Here is a 14,365-nt window from a genome sequence, read left to right as displayed (position 1 = left end):
TATTATTTTAATGAAAACGTCATGATTTTATCATGATATTTATTCTTTTAACAGCGATATCATAAGAAAAATGAGTTATTTTACATGTTCTATATTTTTATTTTGTCGTTTTGTCATATTTTTGTTCTAATTTTTAACTTATTTATTTGTGTTGATATATCGCCCAATAAAAACGTGCTAAGATTAAAAAATAACTAAACTTTTCCGTTTTCACAATATTTTCTTAGCCGTTATTTTCCCGTTTTAAACCTTTATTACGGTGATAAAGCTTCCAAATCACTTGCAAAGCGAGCTTGTGCAAGCTTTCAGTTTGCAGAGGTTTCACTTCACAATGAGACTCCCACTCAGATGATATCATGAGAGCTCCCGATGCCGGAGATGGAGACGGCGGCACCGAATTCCTCCTCCTCCATCACCACCACCACCGCCACCACTGAGCCGGATGATCGCCTCTCCGACTTGCCACATCACCTCCTCCTCTCCATCCTCTCCCTCTTGCTCACCAGGGAAGCCGTGGCGACGTCCGCCGTCTCGCGGCGGTGGAGGAACGCCTGGTCCTCCCTTCCCAACCTCGATTTGGGGAGCGAATTGGTGAAGACCGGCGCCTTCGGGACTGAAACATGGGCGGAGGTTGTTCTCCGCCTCCTCTCGCTTCGAGATGCCCCGGTTCTCCGGTGCCGGATCTCGAACGAGCTCGAGAAATTCCGCCCCTACGTCGACCGAGCGATCGGAATTCTCGTGGATCTCGGGGTGCAAGAATTGGTGGTCGGTTCGGCGCGTATTGGTGCCTACAGGCTGCCTTCTTCCCTGTTCCGGTGCGATGTGATTAGGGTTTTGGAATTGCGGGGTTGCGTGATCAGGCTACCGGAGGGGTTCGAGGGATTCCGGCGACTCGAATCGCTGAGGCTTGTCGAGGCCACGTTTGACGGCAATACGTTCGATCGACTGGTTCGGGGGAGCTCGGCGCTTGAGAATTTGGTGGTGGATGGATGTTTCGGATTCAGGAAGCTCGTTGTTTGTTCCCAGACTCTCCAGTCGTTCGATGTTGCTTGCAATACGTGGGAAATTCTCGAGATCGAGCACGCCCCGCGGCTTTCACGGTCGTCGGTTTCGCTGAATTTCTTGAATCCGAAGCATACCCGTGATCTCAGGCCACTTCTGCGCGGACTGCTTCGTGTTGGTTCTCTTTCGTTGCGCAGCGACTTCGTCTGGGTGAGGTTTTCTCTTAAACCATTTTCGATTCGAGGAACTGGGTAATGATTAATTCCGAGTTTTAGTTATTCATCTGAGTTTGATCGATTCTAATGGAACAATTGATTCATCTGAAAGCATTGGTATCGAGTGTTATGTGTATTTGTTTCTCTTTTTGGTTGGTTTTGACGGAATTGATCCATCTGAAGAATGCAGTACCAGTTTTCCAGAGTTGATGCCTCTGGTTCGTTGGATTTGAAGGAATTTGATTTCTATAAAGAATTGGGTATTATTTTTTATGTAGATTGTGTTTCCTGCTGGATGGGTTTTGGTGGAATGATGGTGGTTTTTATTTTTTGGGTCTAGGTCTGTTTCTGGGAAGGCATCTCTTCGAAAAGCTTCCCTGCTACCTTCTCTAATCTGAAGAAGCTTGTCATAGATGCGAATTTGAGAAATCTGGATGATGTTGGTGTTGTTTCCTGGTTTCTCGAAAACTCTCCTCATTTGAGTGAGCTAATTGTCATGGTTAGTACCTGAATTTTTTCTTCTTTTTTGTGTCAGTATCATTATTCATATTAAACTTCATCCTGATTTTGATATTTTGGCATCAGCTATGTTCTCCACTTTTTCTTAACTTGTACACTGTGTACTGGATACTGAACTTTGTTTTGGTTTTGGCATGTTTAGAGCAGATGCTGAACGTTGTATCAGTTTTGGTGTTATCATTTAAGGTCAATTTGATCCGAAACTGCTTAACTCTAAAGGAGTTTCTTAACATCTTTCTCTTCTTTTACAGGATCAGACACACTTTTCTGCTAAAACCACACTAGATATCAACCACTGGAGGACACAGAGACCCTTTAATTGTCTGATTCATTACTTTTCTAAGGTCGAGATATGTTTTGCTGCCGCACATGAATGTATTCTGGAGTTCATGAGATTCTTGCTTATGAATGGCCAAGTACTCAGACAGATGACTGTTGTCTCTCTTGTACGACAAGATAACATCTTTAAGCTTAAGAAGGGATTGCTGGCTGTTCAAAAGCATTACCCTGGTGTGCAACTGTCATTCAAGCATTTGCAAAAGGTGTAGGTATATTTCAAATTACAGGTTCTTGACAAGTTTATGATAGAAAATTAACATGTATAATTATTCTGTAGGCTGGTTGATTCTGAGCTGCTGGTCTTTGTGGAAATTATAATGCCTTGCTTTATGTATATGTTGGATCGTTGCCTGCTGCATTGTACATCAAATTGTGCATTTGATCTTTCATGTTGTGTTAATATACATTTAACCTGATAACAGAAAAATGTTGATATCAATCAACACAAGTATTTGAGCCAAGCAACTCTGTGTTTGGAAATGCATCAAGCTTCTTAACTCCCCAAGATCATAATAGTAGGAACTATCTAGTTCATGTGACCGTCTTGCATGTGTTACTTAAGCGTTCACCTTGCATAGCTTGGAAAGTGATGCTGGTAAATGTTCAAAAGAAAAGATGTGGCTTGTTGATATCTTGTAGGCAATCTGAAACTTCCACTCCTAGTTTGATTCTTCAAAATTTATCAGATAAAACTTCCACTTCTATAACCAATATGTGGTTTGTTGATATCTTGTGTATTCTATAAACTAATGATCCTGCTTCAACTGTTACCTTAGCTGCACCTAGTTATCCCTGAAACTTGTAAAAACTGAAGCTCCTCAGTAACCTATCAACTTTTTCTTGGAAGTCTATAGTAGAACTTTGAGCTGATTTTGTCTAGGATGTAAAAGGTACTTCAGATTAAGATAAGTTGTCTGATTAAGATAAGTTTGTCTTTCCTAAATAAGGAACAAACTAGGGCTGTTTTTCACTTTTATGATGATAACTGAATGTTGCATTTAGCGTTGCTTACTTAATTGGCTCCTAGCGAGCTTTTAATTTAGCTTCAATCAGCACAATGCAACATTGAAGTTGACAACTGATTTCGTTTGAGTTAATGCAAACTGTATGCATTCTATCTATGTCCAGAGTTAAATCCATATTTTACATAATGATAAATATCTTGAAGATATGCATGACATGTGCCATCTTTTAGCATTTCAGAGAAAGAAAGAGCCATATCGTATGCAGGAACGGTATGGGCATATCCAATTTTGTAATTTTTCCCTTTTGTACCAACTAGGGTTTTATGCCCTTCGTTATATTTATAGTCACCTCTTTTTGAGAGTTGGGGTATGAGAGTTTCGGGTGTATTGAGGATTAGGGTTTTGAAAGCTCTATATCTTGCCTTTGTATTTCATTGCATTTGCTAGTGAATTTCTTAGTCCTTTGCCCGTGCATGTAGGCTTGAGCGTAAATCTTGTTCTTTTCTTCTCTTTATCTTGTGGTTTGCTTCGTTTTTGTTGTGGTTTACATAACAAGGTCTCATAAAAAAATTTCCTTTTTTCTAAAAGAAAGGGCCTTCATATTCAAATGATTCCAGTTGAAATTATATGTTATTACTTGTAACCCTTTTGCTTCTTGGGATCTCATCACCTTCCCCTCTTGCATTGACATTATGTTTTTTTTAATAATATTTCATTTTTCCTTGCTCCTATTAGAAAAAAAGATAGTTGAAGATGATTGATATTGACAAAGTTGTTTGTGTTGATTTAATGAGTGTGCATTTCAATTTTTAAGTGCATAATTCAATGTAAATTTCAAATTGTTTTGTTTTTAAATGTATTTACAATCCTTGTTATGCCACGTTTTAGGATCAATTGATAGTTATAACTAGCACGTTGAGGTGGTCATTCTAAATTCACCCTTTTATGATGTGATTGGGATTGCTAATCTATTTCATGAGTTAATCCAATCAAATTTATGGAGCGTACTCCCTAGATCTAGAACATTTGCATGCACCTTGGTGGACCCATCATTATATCTGTATCTAACTTTTATTAGGTCTTGGATGATTAGATACTGGTGGTGGTAGCAGATTAGATTCATCGGATGCATGAACTGTATTTGACATTTTTTCTAAATTTATATGTGAAAATGAAAACTTTTTGTTTATTTGGATCAGTTTCAGTGTTTTCATTCAGACCCTGTGATACTTGGAGTTTCCAGTTCAGATTGATGTTTTAGGGCTAGATTTGGTCAATTCTGTTAAGTTTGCAATGTTGGCCAGCAAAAAAACAACTTGAATCTATCCTATTGAAAATTCTTGTCAAACTTTGGTATTTATCGAATAGTGTTTACTGTATTACTTCTTTAAACCACTTGTTAACCTATAAGTTGGTTCTTCCATCTAGAAATGGATTTGGACATTTTATTTACTATTGGCAGAATCTATTTATTTATTATGGGTTGGATCATGTCCAAAACGAAATTTGAGGTATATTTTGAATCACATTCCAAAATATGTTGCAAAGAAGGCAAAAAATGTTAAAAAAAAATGAAATTGTCGATTTGAAAGACAACTTATCATGATTAATATTGAAATTGCAAGATGAAACTCATTTATAAGAGATACTCAATTAAATAAAATTTTCAGCATAAAATTATGTGCTTTAATTTTATTTACTTGATTTCATTTTTTTACTTCTTATACTTATGCTTCAATATTAAACTTCCATTTTATGCTTGGTATCTTTTTAGGTTTTTCCATTATTGCCCGTCCCTTTGGTGTGTGTGTGTGTGTGTGTGGGGGGGGGGGGGGGGGGGTTGGCGTCGTCAGACTAGTAATGGTAAAGGACCAAGTGCCATGGTGCAACTAAAGCATAAGGTTGATTAAATATTGATAGTAGATTGTTGAATGTTGACTATATACGCTGATGATGTCTATCTTTGACAAAGTGGACACCTGAAATTGAATAAAGAGTTTATGTATGATTGACATAAAAATCATAAGAGATAGGACAATGAGGTCACGAAAATGTTGAAAGAGAATAATGCTCTGTTTGGGAGAAGGCACTTGAAGGGATTTGCAAGGAGTTGAAAAAGGTACAGATATTGGATTTCAATGGAAATGGCTTTCAAGGGATTTTTAAACTACTTCTATTGTTTGGAAACACTAGTAAATCATGGAAGGATTCAGGCTTTTAACTCTTTCTAATTTCTTACCATGTTTGGAGAGCAATTTAATGTAAAATGGGATTTGATTAAAGTTCCATCAGATTTAATGCATAGAAAAAACTATATTTGATTAAAATCTATGAGGTTTTATTGAAGCATTCACCTTCAATAAAAAAGTGCCCAAAAAAATAGTACTAAATGCAATTAAAAGCTGAATTAAGATTTTAATTATATACATTGAAATATCAAAATTAAGCATCCTAAAATAATCAACCAAAAAATAAAAATATAATAGAAGTTAATAAAAGACTACCAATGATGCGTGTGACCACCTATTTAAACAAGAGATAAAACTCATAGGAGAAAAAAGCAGTTATCCAGTACACAAACCAACAAATCAGGCACCCACCGGAATGCACTCACCGGACTCTGCCTTATTCAGGGATTCGTAAATTCCTCCTCTTCATAGGGGGAGTTGAAATTAAGGTTTTATGAGTTATGGGTTTGGCGGATTCTTAGCCAAACTTCATGCCTCCCTTCATTTTCATCTCCCAAACATCCTCCAAATTTTCTTGGAGTGGTCCAACTCAGATAATTGTTTCCGACACCCTTTTTCCAAACACAGCTTTAAGCAAAGTATATTATTTTTTAACAAATTAATCTATTATGTTTGATATTAAGAACTTAGTTGAAGCATACCCTCTCAGCAATCTATATACCACCAGAATGATCAATTATAAAATCCAGTATTAGCAATAATAAAAAAGAACATAACAAAATAAAAAAGAAAGAGACCAACACCTAAGGATCAAGAAAGAATGGGATAGAAACAGGCTGACTACCTTCCTTCCACCCCAAGCATCATGGTCCCTCGGATGATCAACCAATGACCTCTCAATATCTCTTATATATATAGGAGATAGGGGGACAAACAAGAGCAAAGGTGAATCGGTATGCTGAGGATGAGAGTGTGTGTGTGTGCAGCGGAATGAGCACCGTTGCTTTGGGGATAAGAAATGACAGATGAAGCTTTAAGGATAAAAGGCAAAGGATGAACGGTCGTGAATGTGTTATGAGGAAAATATATATATATATATATATATATATATAGAGAGAGAGAGAGAGAGAGAGGAAAATGAAGGCTTTAAATGAGAAAGAGGGAGTAAATGTCATGAGGAATAGGAAAAGGAGAGAGGAAGAGATGAGAAGGAAGCTTACGGCCTTTTACTTTTGTGGGGATGCATAAAAAACAAAGTTAAATGAAAAGCAAGAAAGGCGCGGCCGGCCTCCTCGCTTATGGCTCATATTTTATTGGATGTTCTGTGCATTGTATGGGTCGAATGACCTGACCGAGATTACAAGTGGATCCCCCCTTATTTTAGTTTGCTGTTCTGTACTTGTCGCCAAATTTGGGGTTCGATACCTCATCGCCTTAAGTTCTTATTTCTGATGATTAATAAAATATTTTACTTGTTCTAAAAAAAAAGGCAACAAAATGCTTTAAATGTGGTTGTTGAAAGATTAATTTGATTGGTTGCAAAGAGGGCTTCGGTCACACCAACACTCCGTAGCCACCACCAGTTAAGGCACCTGTACACCTCGTAGGATTGAATTGAGTCTGGGTCAGAGGGGACAACACCTTCTTCCCAAGCCCGCTGCCACTTGAGAGACCTGAGCAGGTGTGTAGGGAAAGCTAGTTAACTCCTTTTCTATGGATCCAGGGCCAAAGGGGGAAGGTCACATCCAGAGCTAGCACTCTACTATATGTTCCAAGTTGGATCATGATCAAACTGTATCTACTCACGAAAATCCGGATCCAGGTCAGCTCAGACGGATCCTATGCATTAAGCCCAAACCCAGGTCACATTGGATCCAAACCAGGTTGGTATAGGTTTTGAGACTTGGTGGTGCACTTTCAATGACGTGGTGTGCGAGAAAAAACTGCAGCCAAGTTGGACTGAAACTCTCAGGTGATGGTGCCAAAGAACAGTAAAAGAAATAGTGGGAAATAAAAAAAAGGTGCTCAAAGGCACCGACTTGCAAATGCTTTCAAACTCGGAAATTATTGAAGAGGACAAATCAACACGTCTAAAATTATCGTCCTTTTCTAGATTTTGGTTTATGCAATTATTGTGTGCTCTGATTTGAAAATCGAGTCGCCCTCGAATTTTTAATTAGATACCAAACAAGGATGGCAGTGGACGGGACGAAAACGGCCTCGCTCCGTTTGAACCGGTGATGGACAACATGAAACGGGCATGGAGGCGAGGATGGACTTAGGATTTTTCCCGCCCTGCCTCATCCTCAGTCTCAGCCTTGCCCTACTTCATCCCGTCCCCAATCCTTCTTTAGGGATGGCAATGGATCGAGGAGAAACATGGTCCTGCCCCGCCTGACTCCGTTTGGACCAGGGATGGAGGTTAAAGTCATGACCCATGCAGGGATAGAGGGCAGGATTTGGAGATGGGGCGAGGGTGGAGACCTTGTCCCTCGCCCCCGCCCTGATCCACTGCCATCCCTAATACCAAATCCTACTTGGGAAACCCATTGCCTGGATTGGTTTTAGTGATCTAGTTAAAAATTTATTTACACAACCAAAAATTACTTTGGTCAAGACTAACACACTGTGGTGATTAGAAATTAAAATAATATCAGTTGCAACCATAGTGACAAACGTTTTTATCGGCAAAAACTTGTGAGAAATTGAAAATTTTCATAAATCTCACTTTTTTTGCAAAATCTTGGAAATAAAAAAATAAATTTAAAAATATTAAAATTATTTTTATAAGAAAATTTTAATAAAAATTATTTAAAAGTAAAAATTACATGTTTTTTTCATGACATACAGCCGTTTAAAATGTAAATATCGCGTTTAATTTGTGGTATTTATGTTTTTTTTTTCACAAATCTCTCGATATTTTGAAAATCTCATGAGAAATTGTTGTTTTAAGCTTTCAGGCAATTTCTCGTGATATTATCATGAGATTTTCATAAATCTCAGTGATATTTGTCACTATGGTTTCAACAAACAAGTTCATGAACTTGGTCATGCCAAGATGTAGTTGAGCACCAACGGGGGGGCTCCGCTTGTCAGTTATATCATGTCACCTTGTGTTGGAAAAAAACTCCGTTTGGACCAGGGATGGAAATTAAGAACTTGGTCATGCCAAACATGTATCAAGCTACTCCCAGCTCGGTTGTGACATGGACATCAACACAAACTCAATTGAACCGAGACACAAAAGATGCTAGTATGTATCTTTCTTCCTATGTGGTTCTCCTCATCACACCAAATTTAATGTGGGTATGCATGAAAGCGAGTGGTTTTATGTTCCGGGCAAAAACAGTTTTTAAGAGGACAGTACACTGGCCCTCTCTTTAATATGGCTGGGCAGCCAACTACGTGGCTCTCTTTAGTTGGGCAGAACACTTATATAAGTATTTCTGCCCTGAACACTCTGCTTGCCATATTATCTACCTTTCAATGTCAAAAATAAAGAGACTAGTGAACCATGGAAAAACAAGCACCACTCAAATGCCAAAGGCCGTCTTGAGGAATTAAAGATTACCATATATTTTCTTCCCTGCTGTAGAGAGAGTGCTGACTTATTATCAACATGACTTGTTGACAACGCAACCGTAACAAACCAAACACCTATAAATGCCTCATCCACACCCATACTCTGCTTAGCCTACTAACCGAGGAAGAAGATATGGTGACCACCATTTTTCTCTTCGTTTCTTTAGCTCTCTGTCTTTCATGGATAGTGAAGATAGCGTACTCAATATGGTGGGAGCCCAGGCAGCTTGCAGAGACCCTCAGGAGACAAGGGATCCACGGCTATCCTTACAAGCTCATCATTGGAAACCTGTGGGAAGCAGCGAGTATGCAACAACAAGCATGGTCTAAGCCCATGGGCTTCTCTCATGATATTGTCCCTCGAGTCTTGCCCTTCTTTAAAGAAGCTGTTGACAAGTATGGTATGTTAGCTAGTCTTGATCAGACTTCCAGTCGTTATTATTATTAGTCACTATGCAAAAACTTGGCTAATTGTGCTGATTAGATATTTGCTTGATGAATTAGTTCAAAAGATGCTATGCTCTGTCTTCTTATGTAGTAATCATTAAGATCTCACTTAATCTCATTCAGCATAAAAGCACTAAGCATATCAAAATAAATCAACATTTCATTCGATGTTTTAGAAAAACTACAAATATATTAATCCAGTGGATACCAGGATTAACAGAATCTGGAAAAAATTCAGTTTCTTTTTATTCCCCCCCCCTCTCTCTCTCTCTCTCTCTCTCTCTCTCTAGTGTTTCTCAAGGTCCCCAAAATTAGTTCATGGGCTTTTCCTCTTTAAATCTCTTTAAAATATCGCCCACAAGGGCTCGGCTCGGCTCGGCTGATAGGGGCTGCTTGTGAATGTCACCAAATTGGCGGGATGTCACAAGTTCGAAACCCATGGGTGGCATCCCTTGCGGCAAGGTCAGAATATCACCAAGTTGACTGTCACAAGTTTGAAACTCAAGGGTGCACATCCTTTGCTGCAAGGCCGGAACTGGCTATACAACTGAGTGGGCAAGGGGGGGCTGGGGTATGAAACCCCAATGAACTTGGTAATTGAGCCGGTTTTTTCCTGGTTATTAAAAAAAAAGTTCACATGCTACTAATTTTTATGAGCACCTATTTTTAGTGGATTAAAATATTTGATTGTGATGATTCTGTTTGGTAGAGGTCCATGAGAATTAAGGATTTGGCCCTTGAAAAAAGTGCAGGTAGATTAGCTCTCACTTGGTTTGGAAAGACACCTCAACTGATCCTTATGGATCCAGAGATGGTAAAGGAAGTTCTTTCAAATAAATTTGGACACTTTCGGAAGCCGCCCACACCACGTTCATTGCAGATCCTAGCTTTGGGCCTTGTGAGCTTGGATGGAGAAGAATGGGCACAGCAGAGAAGGCGTCTCAATCCTGCCTTCCATTTGGAAAAGCTGAAGGTTTGCAGTACAAATCTTTCTTCAAATCCAATAAATTTTCATCAAATAAAGCCCTCTCACGTCATTAAGAACTTGCCGTTGCAAGGCATTTACACGCACAAACACAAACACATCTACCTTGTAGACAAAAAATTTACTGCTAACCATACATTTTTACTCCCACCAGCTCACATTTGCGGTGAACGGAGTCAAAAGGTACATTTTTGAGAAAAAATGGATGGTTAGCAATCTAAAAATGCATGGATTGCTAACCATCCATTTTTTCTCAAAAATGTACCTTTTCTCCATTACGCAAATGTGAGCTGGTGGGACAAATATACCCATAGGCACAAAGACTCTCTCTCTCTCTCTCTCTCTCTCAACTGGGGTCTGAATAAATCACAACGATTTTTGGTAAGATTTGATGAAATTTGGGTCAATATTTACACTCAATTAACTTGGTTGGATAAATTTGTACTACGTTTGGCTTGGGGAAATGAAGCTCGTTGGAAAAAAAAAGTTCCATGGATACCATAGTTGGTGGGTGCAATTTATCCTGCCCTTTGAGTGGAATTACAATGGCCACCAATCGTTTTTCCTGTTTAATCCCACCAACTTGGTGGTGGCCAAGAAATTTCGCGTAACTCCTTTGCTGCAACACCCAAATGATGGACTCGTGGTTTCAGAAGAAAGTGAGCATCATGGAACCTTTTCTCTCATCTAATACACGGCCATGCATCTAGAAGAGTCATGGTAAGCTAAATGATATAAAGATGTAGATCCAACTTAGTGTACTGCTGCACCTGATCACCCTCCATCATCCCAATGATGGAGGGTGATCAGGTGCAGCAGCACACAAAGTGTGAACCTCCCTCACTTAAAAGTGCTATACCCAGTGTGGACACGTATTCAGAGTGCTGGGGAGGGGCGGACTGGAGACCATCCAAACCATCTGCCTTTTCCAAAACGTGACCACACCAGGACCAAAAAGGATCCCATCATTTGACATAGGATACAAAGTATTTTATGTTGATTCTGGCTGTCTGGCTGATGCATCTGGATGGTTAAGGTCAGTCCACATCCAGGTGAGAATGTGGACTAGTCTTAGCCGTTGGTTAAGGGCAGTAGGATTGCACCCATCCTATTCAAATGATGGGATCCATACTCCACCAGGACTCAAACCCTTGATCTCTCACTGACAGCCCAAGCACTTTAACATTGCACCAAGCAATGACCCTCGGATCCATAGCCAACTTGTACCATAAAAAAGGGCACCATCACAATCAACCTGCTACCTCTGTGTCATTGGTTATAAACTGTTGGATCGGATTGATGTCTATTTTGTTCATAATGCCTTCCTCAATTCATAATGTTTCAATGAAAGTTTCACATTTCAACAACAAATTAGTTTTATTCTTTCAAATTTTTATTAGCTTTCGTGTTCTAAAATAGCCGAGACATTGAAGAATATCCAAAAGGTTACTTTTAGAATTCAATCTCTATTTGTTCCATTTGAAAAGAGAAGGGATTCCAAGAAATCAATCTTTGTTTGATTGATTAATGTATGATATTCTGAATCATTGCTAATGGAATCAAAATTCTCTTTTGGATCAGATAACTTTTGAAAAGAAACATCAAGGTTTCTCTAAAGAAGGCAGCTTCCTAATTTCATTCTAGGAGAACCTTCACAAATGTTATCACGAGATTGATATTTGTAACTATGTTGACAACCTTGAAATTTTAGACTTTCATCTTTATAGACCTTATTGTCATCTTTACTTAACTTTTGTCACTGGTTCTGGTGAACAGGACATGCTACCATCATTTGGTTCTAGCTGTAGTGAGTTGGTTCAGAGATGGGAAAAGTCAATTGGGCCGCAAGAATCTTGCGAATTGGATGTGTTTATGGAGTTCCAGAATCTTACTGGGGATGTCATTTCTAGAACAGCCTTTGGCAGCAGCTTTGAAGAAGGAAGGCATATATTCCTGATGCAGAAGGAGCAAGCAGAGCTGGTAGTCCAAGCCTTTCGAATGATTTATGTGCCTGGAATGAGGTAAAACAGACTGTCTGCCTATGGTTTCACAGTATGCTCATTGGTGAACCAAAGAATTCATGTGACAGAGAAAAGTATTATGCATTTCAGTCCAATGTTGATTCATATGATTAGCAAAGATTTAGGACTACTCTCGTTCAATTCTATTCAACTTGGCAACTGTGCTAGAATTTAGTGTAAACATGTTTTCTTTACAGCAGCATTACTAGGAGAATATAATCAAAATTAAGCATATATGCTACTGCAAAACAGGTTCTTGCCGACAAAGAACAATCTCAGGAAAAAACAGCTGAACAGAAAGATCATATCCCTGCTTAATAATATAATTGAGAAGAGAGAGAAAGAGATGAAGTTGGGGATCGCCAAAAATGATGATTTGCTGGGCATATTGTTGGAATCAAATGAGAATCACCATGTGAATGGAAGCAAGGGGATGACAAGAGAGGATGTCATAGAGGAATGCAAACTGTTCTACTTTGCTGGCCATGAGACAACTTCAGTGCTACTAACATGGACCATGATTCTGCTTTCCATGCATCCAAGCTGGCAGACGCGTGCGAGGGATGAGGTTCTCCAAGTTTGTAGGAAGGATACTCCCTCTTTTGATAGTTTAAGCCACCTAAAGACTGTAAGTTCTGTTTTCCTGTGAAGTTTGTTTGTGGAAACAAGTTGGTAAAATATCAGGCATGCGTTAAGCTATGCTATGATTTGAATTTGATGAGCCCTGACTTGAATAAGTCCATGTGACTAACTAAGCACCTTGGTGTCGGTTGAATATTTAGCTTAATAACTTTCTGCTATCTTGATATTTTGACAATGTTCATCTGCAATACAGGTCACTATGATCCTATATGAAGTTATGAGGCTATACCCACCTGCAACTTTTATGGTTAGACAAACTTACAAAACAATTAGAGTGGGAGATGTCACACTCCCAGCAGGAGTCCGTTTGGTGCTTCCAATGCTCCAGATCCATCATGATCCTAAGTTTTGGGGCGACGACTCAGATGAATTCAATCCAGAAAGGTTCTCAGCAGGAGTTTCAAATGCATCTAAGCATCAGCTGGCCTTCTTTCCATTTGGTTGGGGTCCTCGAATCTGCATCGGTCAGACATTTGCACTAATTGAGGCTAAGATGGCGCTTGCCATGATTCTGCAGCGCTTCTCCTTCGAGCTCTCGCCATCCTACATTCATGCTCCACATACAGTCATAACACTTCACCCACAGTATGGAGCTCCAATAATCTTTCATGCTGTCTGAGAAAACTATCACAATTTCCTCAGTTTGCTTGACAATATAGTATGTCAGGGACCAACAAAATGCTTGCGCATGGTATAATACAAATATGAAACTATGTAGTCCTCCGTTTCTGTAAGATAAATTGGTCTATTGCAGTATGTATTTCAATGTTTCATACAAATAGGAAACTATGTAGTCCTCTTTTTCTGTAAGAGAAATTGGTATATTACTGTATGTATTTCAATGTTTCTTCGGCATGAATTGTAATCTATAAAACTATGTTAAGAATTAGAAATTTCCTCTAGTTTTGTGGAATATAAATTTAAACTTCACCATTAGAATCATGAATTTTTATTCTGAAAGTGGAGGAACAGAGAACACTATAATTCTTCAAAGATACAAAAATGGATCTCGTCTTCGATACTTAGTGAAGTCAGCTTGTTAGTGTGTTTATTACTATGAGGACATTATTCAGTAGATATATGGAGTATAGTAATAATGTCTAAAAGTTAAAGCATACAAGTTGATGCTGCCGTGCGTCCACAATCAGGGGCATTGCAGGGAATCGTCTGAAGAGACAATAGTGTCTTTTGGAAAAGGTCGGCAAAGTTTACAAGTGGCAGCAGAAAACTCCCCACCTTTTTTGCAACGTAGTTCAGAAGTCATGTGGGTCACCCTTCTTTATCACTTGGCCTGCTCTCCCACTTTTTGGTGCCAGCACTGCTTGGTTTCGCTTTCGGCTTTTCTCCCATAACATGCATAGCGTCAAAAGTTAAAAACGGCAAAACATCGGCAGCCAAAAATCTCTTATTTTTTGGTAAAATCTCGGCAATAAAAAATAAATAAATATATATAAATAAA

At 39.0% G+C, this 14,365-nt stretch overlaps 2 protein-coding genes across 2 annotated transcripts; both read left to right on the top strand.

Moving 5' to 3' along the window:
- The first annotated feature begins 282 nt into the window (after positions 1–282).
- LOC149815519 (F-box/FBD/LRR-repeat protein At1g13570-like) lies at positions 283–2,409 on the top strand. The gene is made up of 4 exons (XM_089989386.1): positions 283–1,212; positions 1,558–1,716; positions 1,988–2,278; positions 2,353–2,409. Exons 1-4 carry the CDS (start codon positions 370–372, stop codon positions 2,359–2,361), a joined length of 1,302 nt encoding a protein of 433 aa, XP_089845512.1. The 5' UTR covers positions 283–369; the 3' UTR covers positions 2,362–2,409.
- A 6,416-nt stretch (positions 2,410–8,825) lies between these two features.
- On the top strand, positions 8,826–13,799 carry LOC149815518 (cytochrome P450 CYP72A616-like). The gene is made up of 5 exons (XM_089989218.1): positions 8,826–9,212; positions 10,011–10,231; positions 12,020–12,264; positions 12,517–12,892; positions 13,100–13,799. Exons 1-5 carry the CDS (start codon positions 8,945–8,947, stop codon positions 13,523–13,525), a joined length of 1,536 nt encoding a protein of 511 aa, XP_089845344.1. The 5' UTR covers positions 8,826–8,944; the 3' UTR covers positions 13,526–13,799.
- Positions 13,800–14,365: the final 566 nt, after the last annotated feature.

The sequence above is a fragment of the Nuphar pumila genome, chromosome 15 (genome assembly GCF_984573655.1).
Source record: "Nuphar pumila chromosome 15, dmNupPumi1.hap1.1, whole genome shotgun sequence".
NCBI lineage: Eukaryota > Viridiplantae > Streptophyta > Magnoliopsida > Nymphaeales > Nymphaeaceae > Nuphar > Nuphar pumila.
Note: the sequence above shows the minus strand (reverse complement) of the source record. Positions and strands in the feature narration are given on the sequence as shown.

Excerpts from the sequence above, each read along its gene's own strand:
- LOC149815519 (XM_089989386.1), top strand. The coding sequence starts at position 370 with ATGCCGGAGATGGAGACGGCGGCACCGAATTCCTCCTCCTCCATCACC. Across the intron at positions 1,213-1,557 it reads TGCGCAGCGACTTCGTCTGG|GTCTGTTTCTGGGAAGGCAT; the intron begins GTGAGGTTTTCT and ends TTTTGGGTCTAG. Across the intron at positions 1,717-1,987 it reads TGAGTGAGCTAATTGTCATG|GATCAGACACACTTTTCTGC; the intron begins GTTAGTACCTGA and ends CTTCTTTTACAG.
- LOC149815518 (XM_089989218.1), top strand. The coding sequence starts at position 8,945 with ATGGTGACCACCATTTTTCTCTTCGTTTCTTTAGCTCTCTGTCTTTCA. Across the intron at positions 9,213-10,010 it reads AGAAGCTGTTGACAAGTATG|GTAGATTAGCTCTCACTTGG; the intron begins GTATGTTAGCTA and ends AAAAAAGTGCAG. Across the intron at positions 12,265-12,516 it reads ATTTATGTGCCTGGAATGAG|GTTCTTGCCGACAAAGAACA; the intron begins GTAAAACAGACT and ends ACTGCAAAACAG.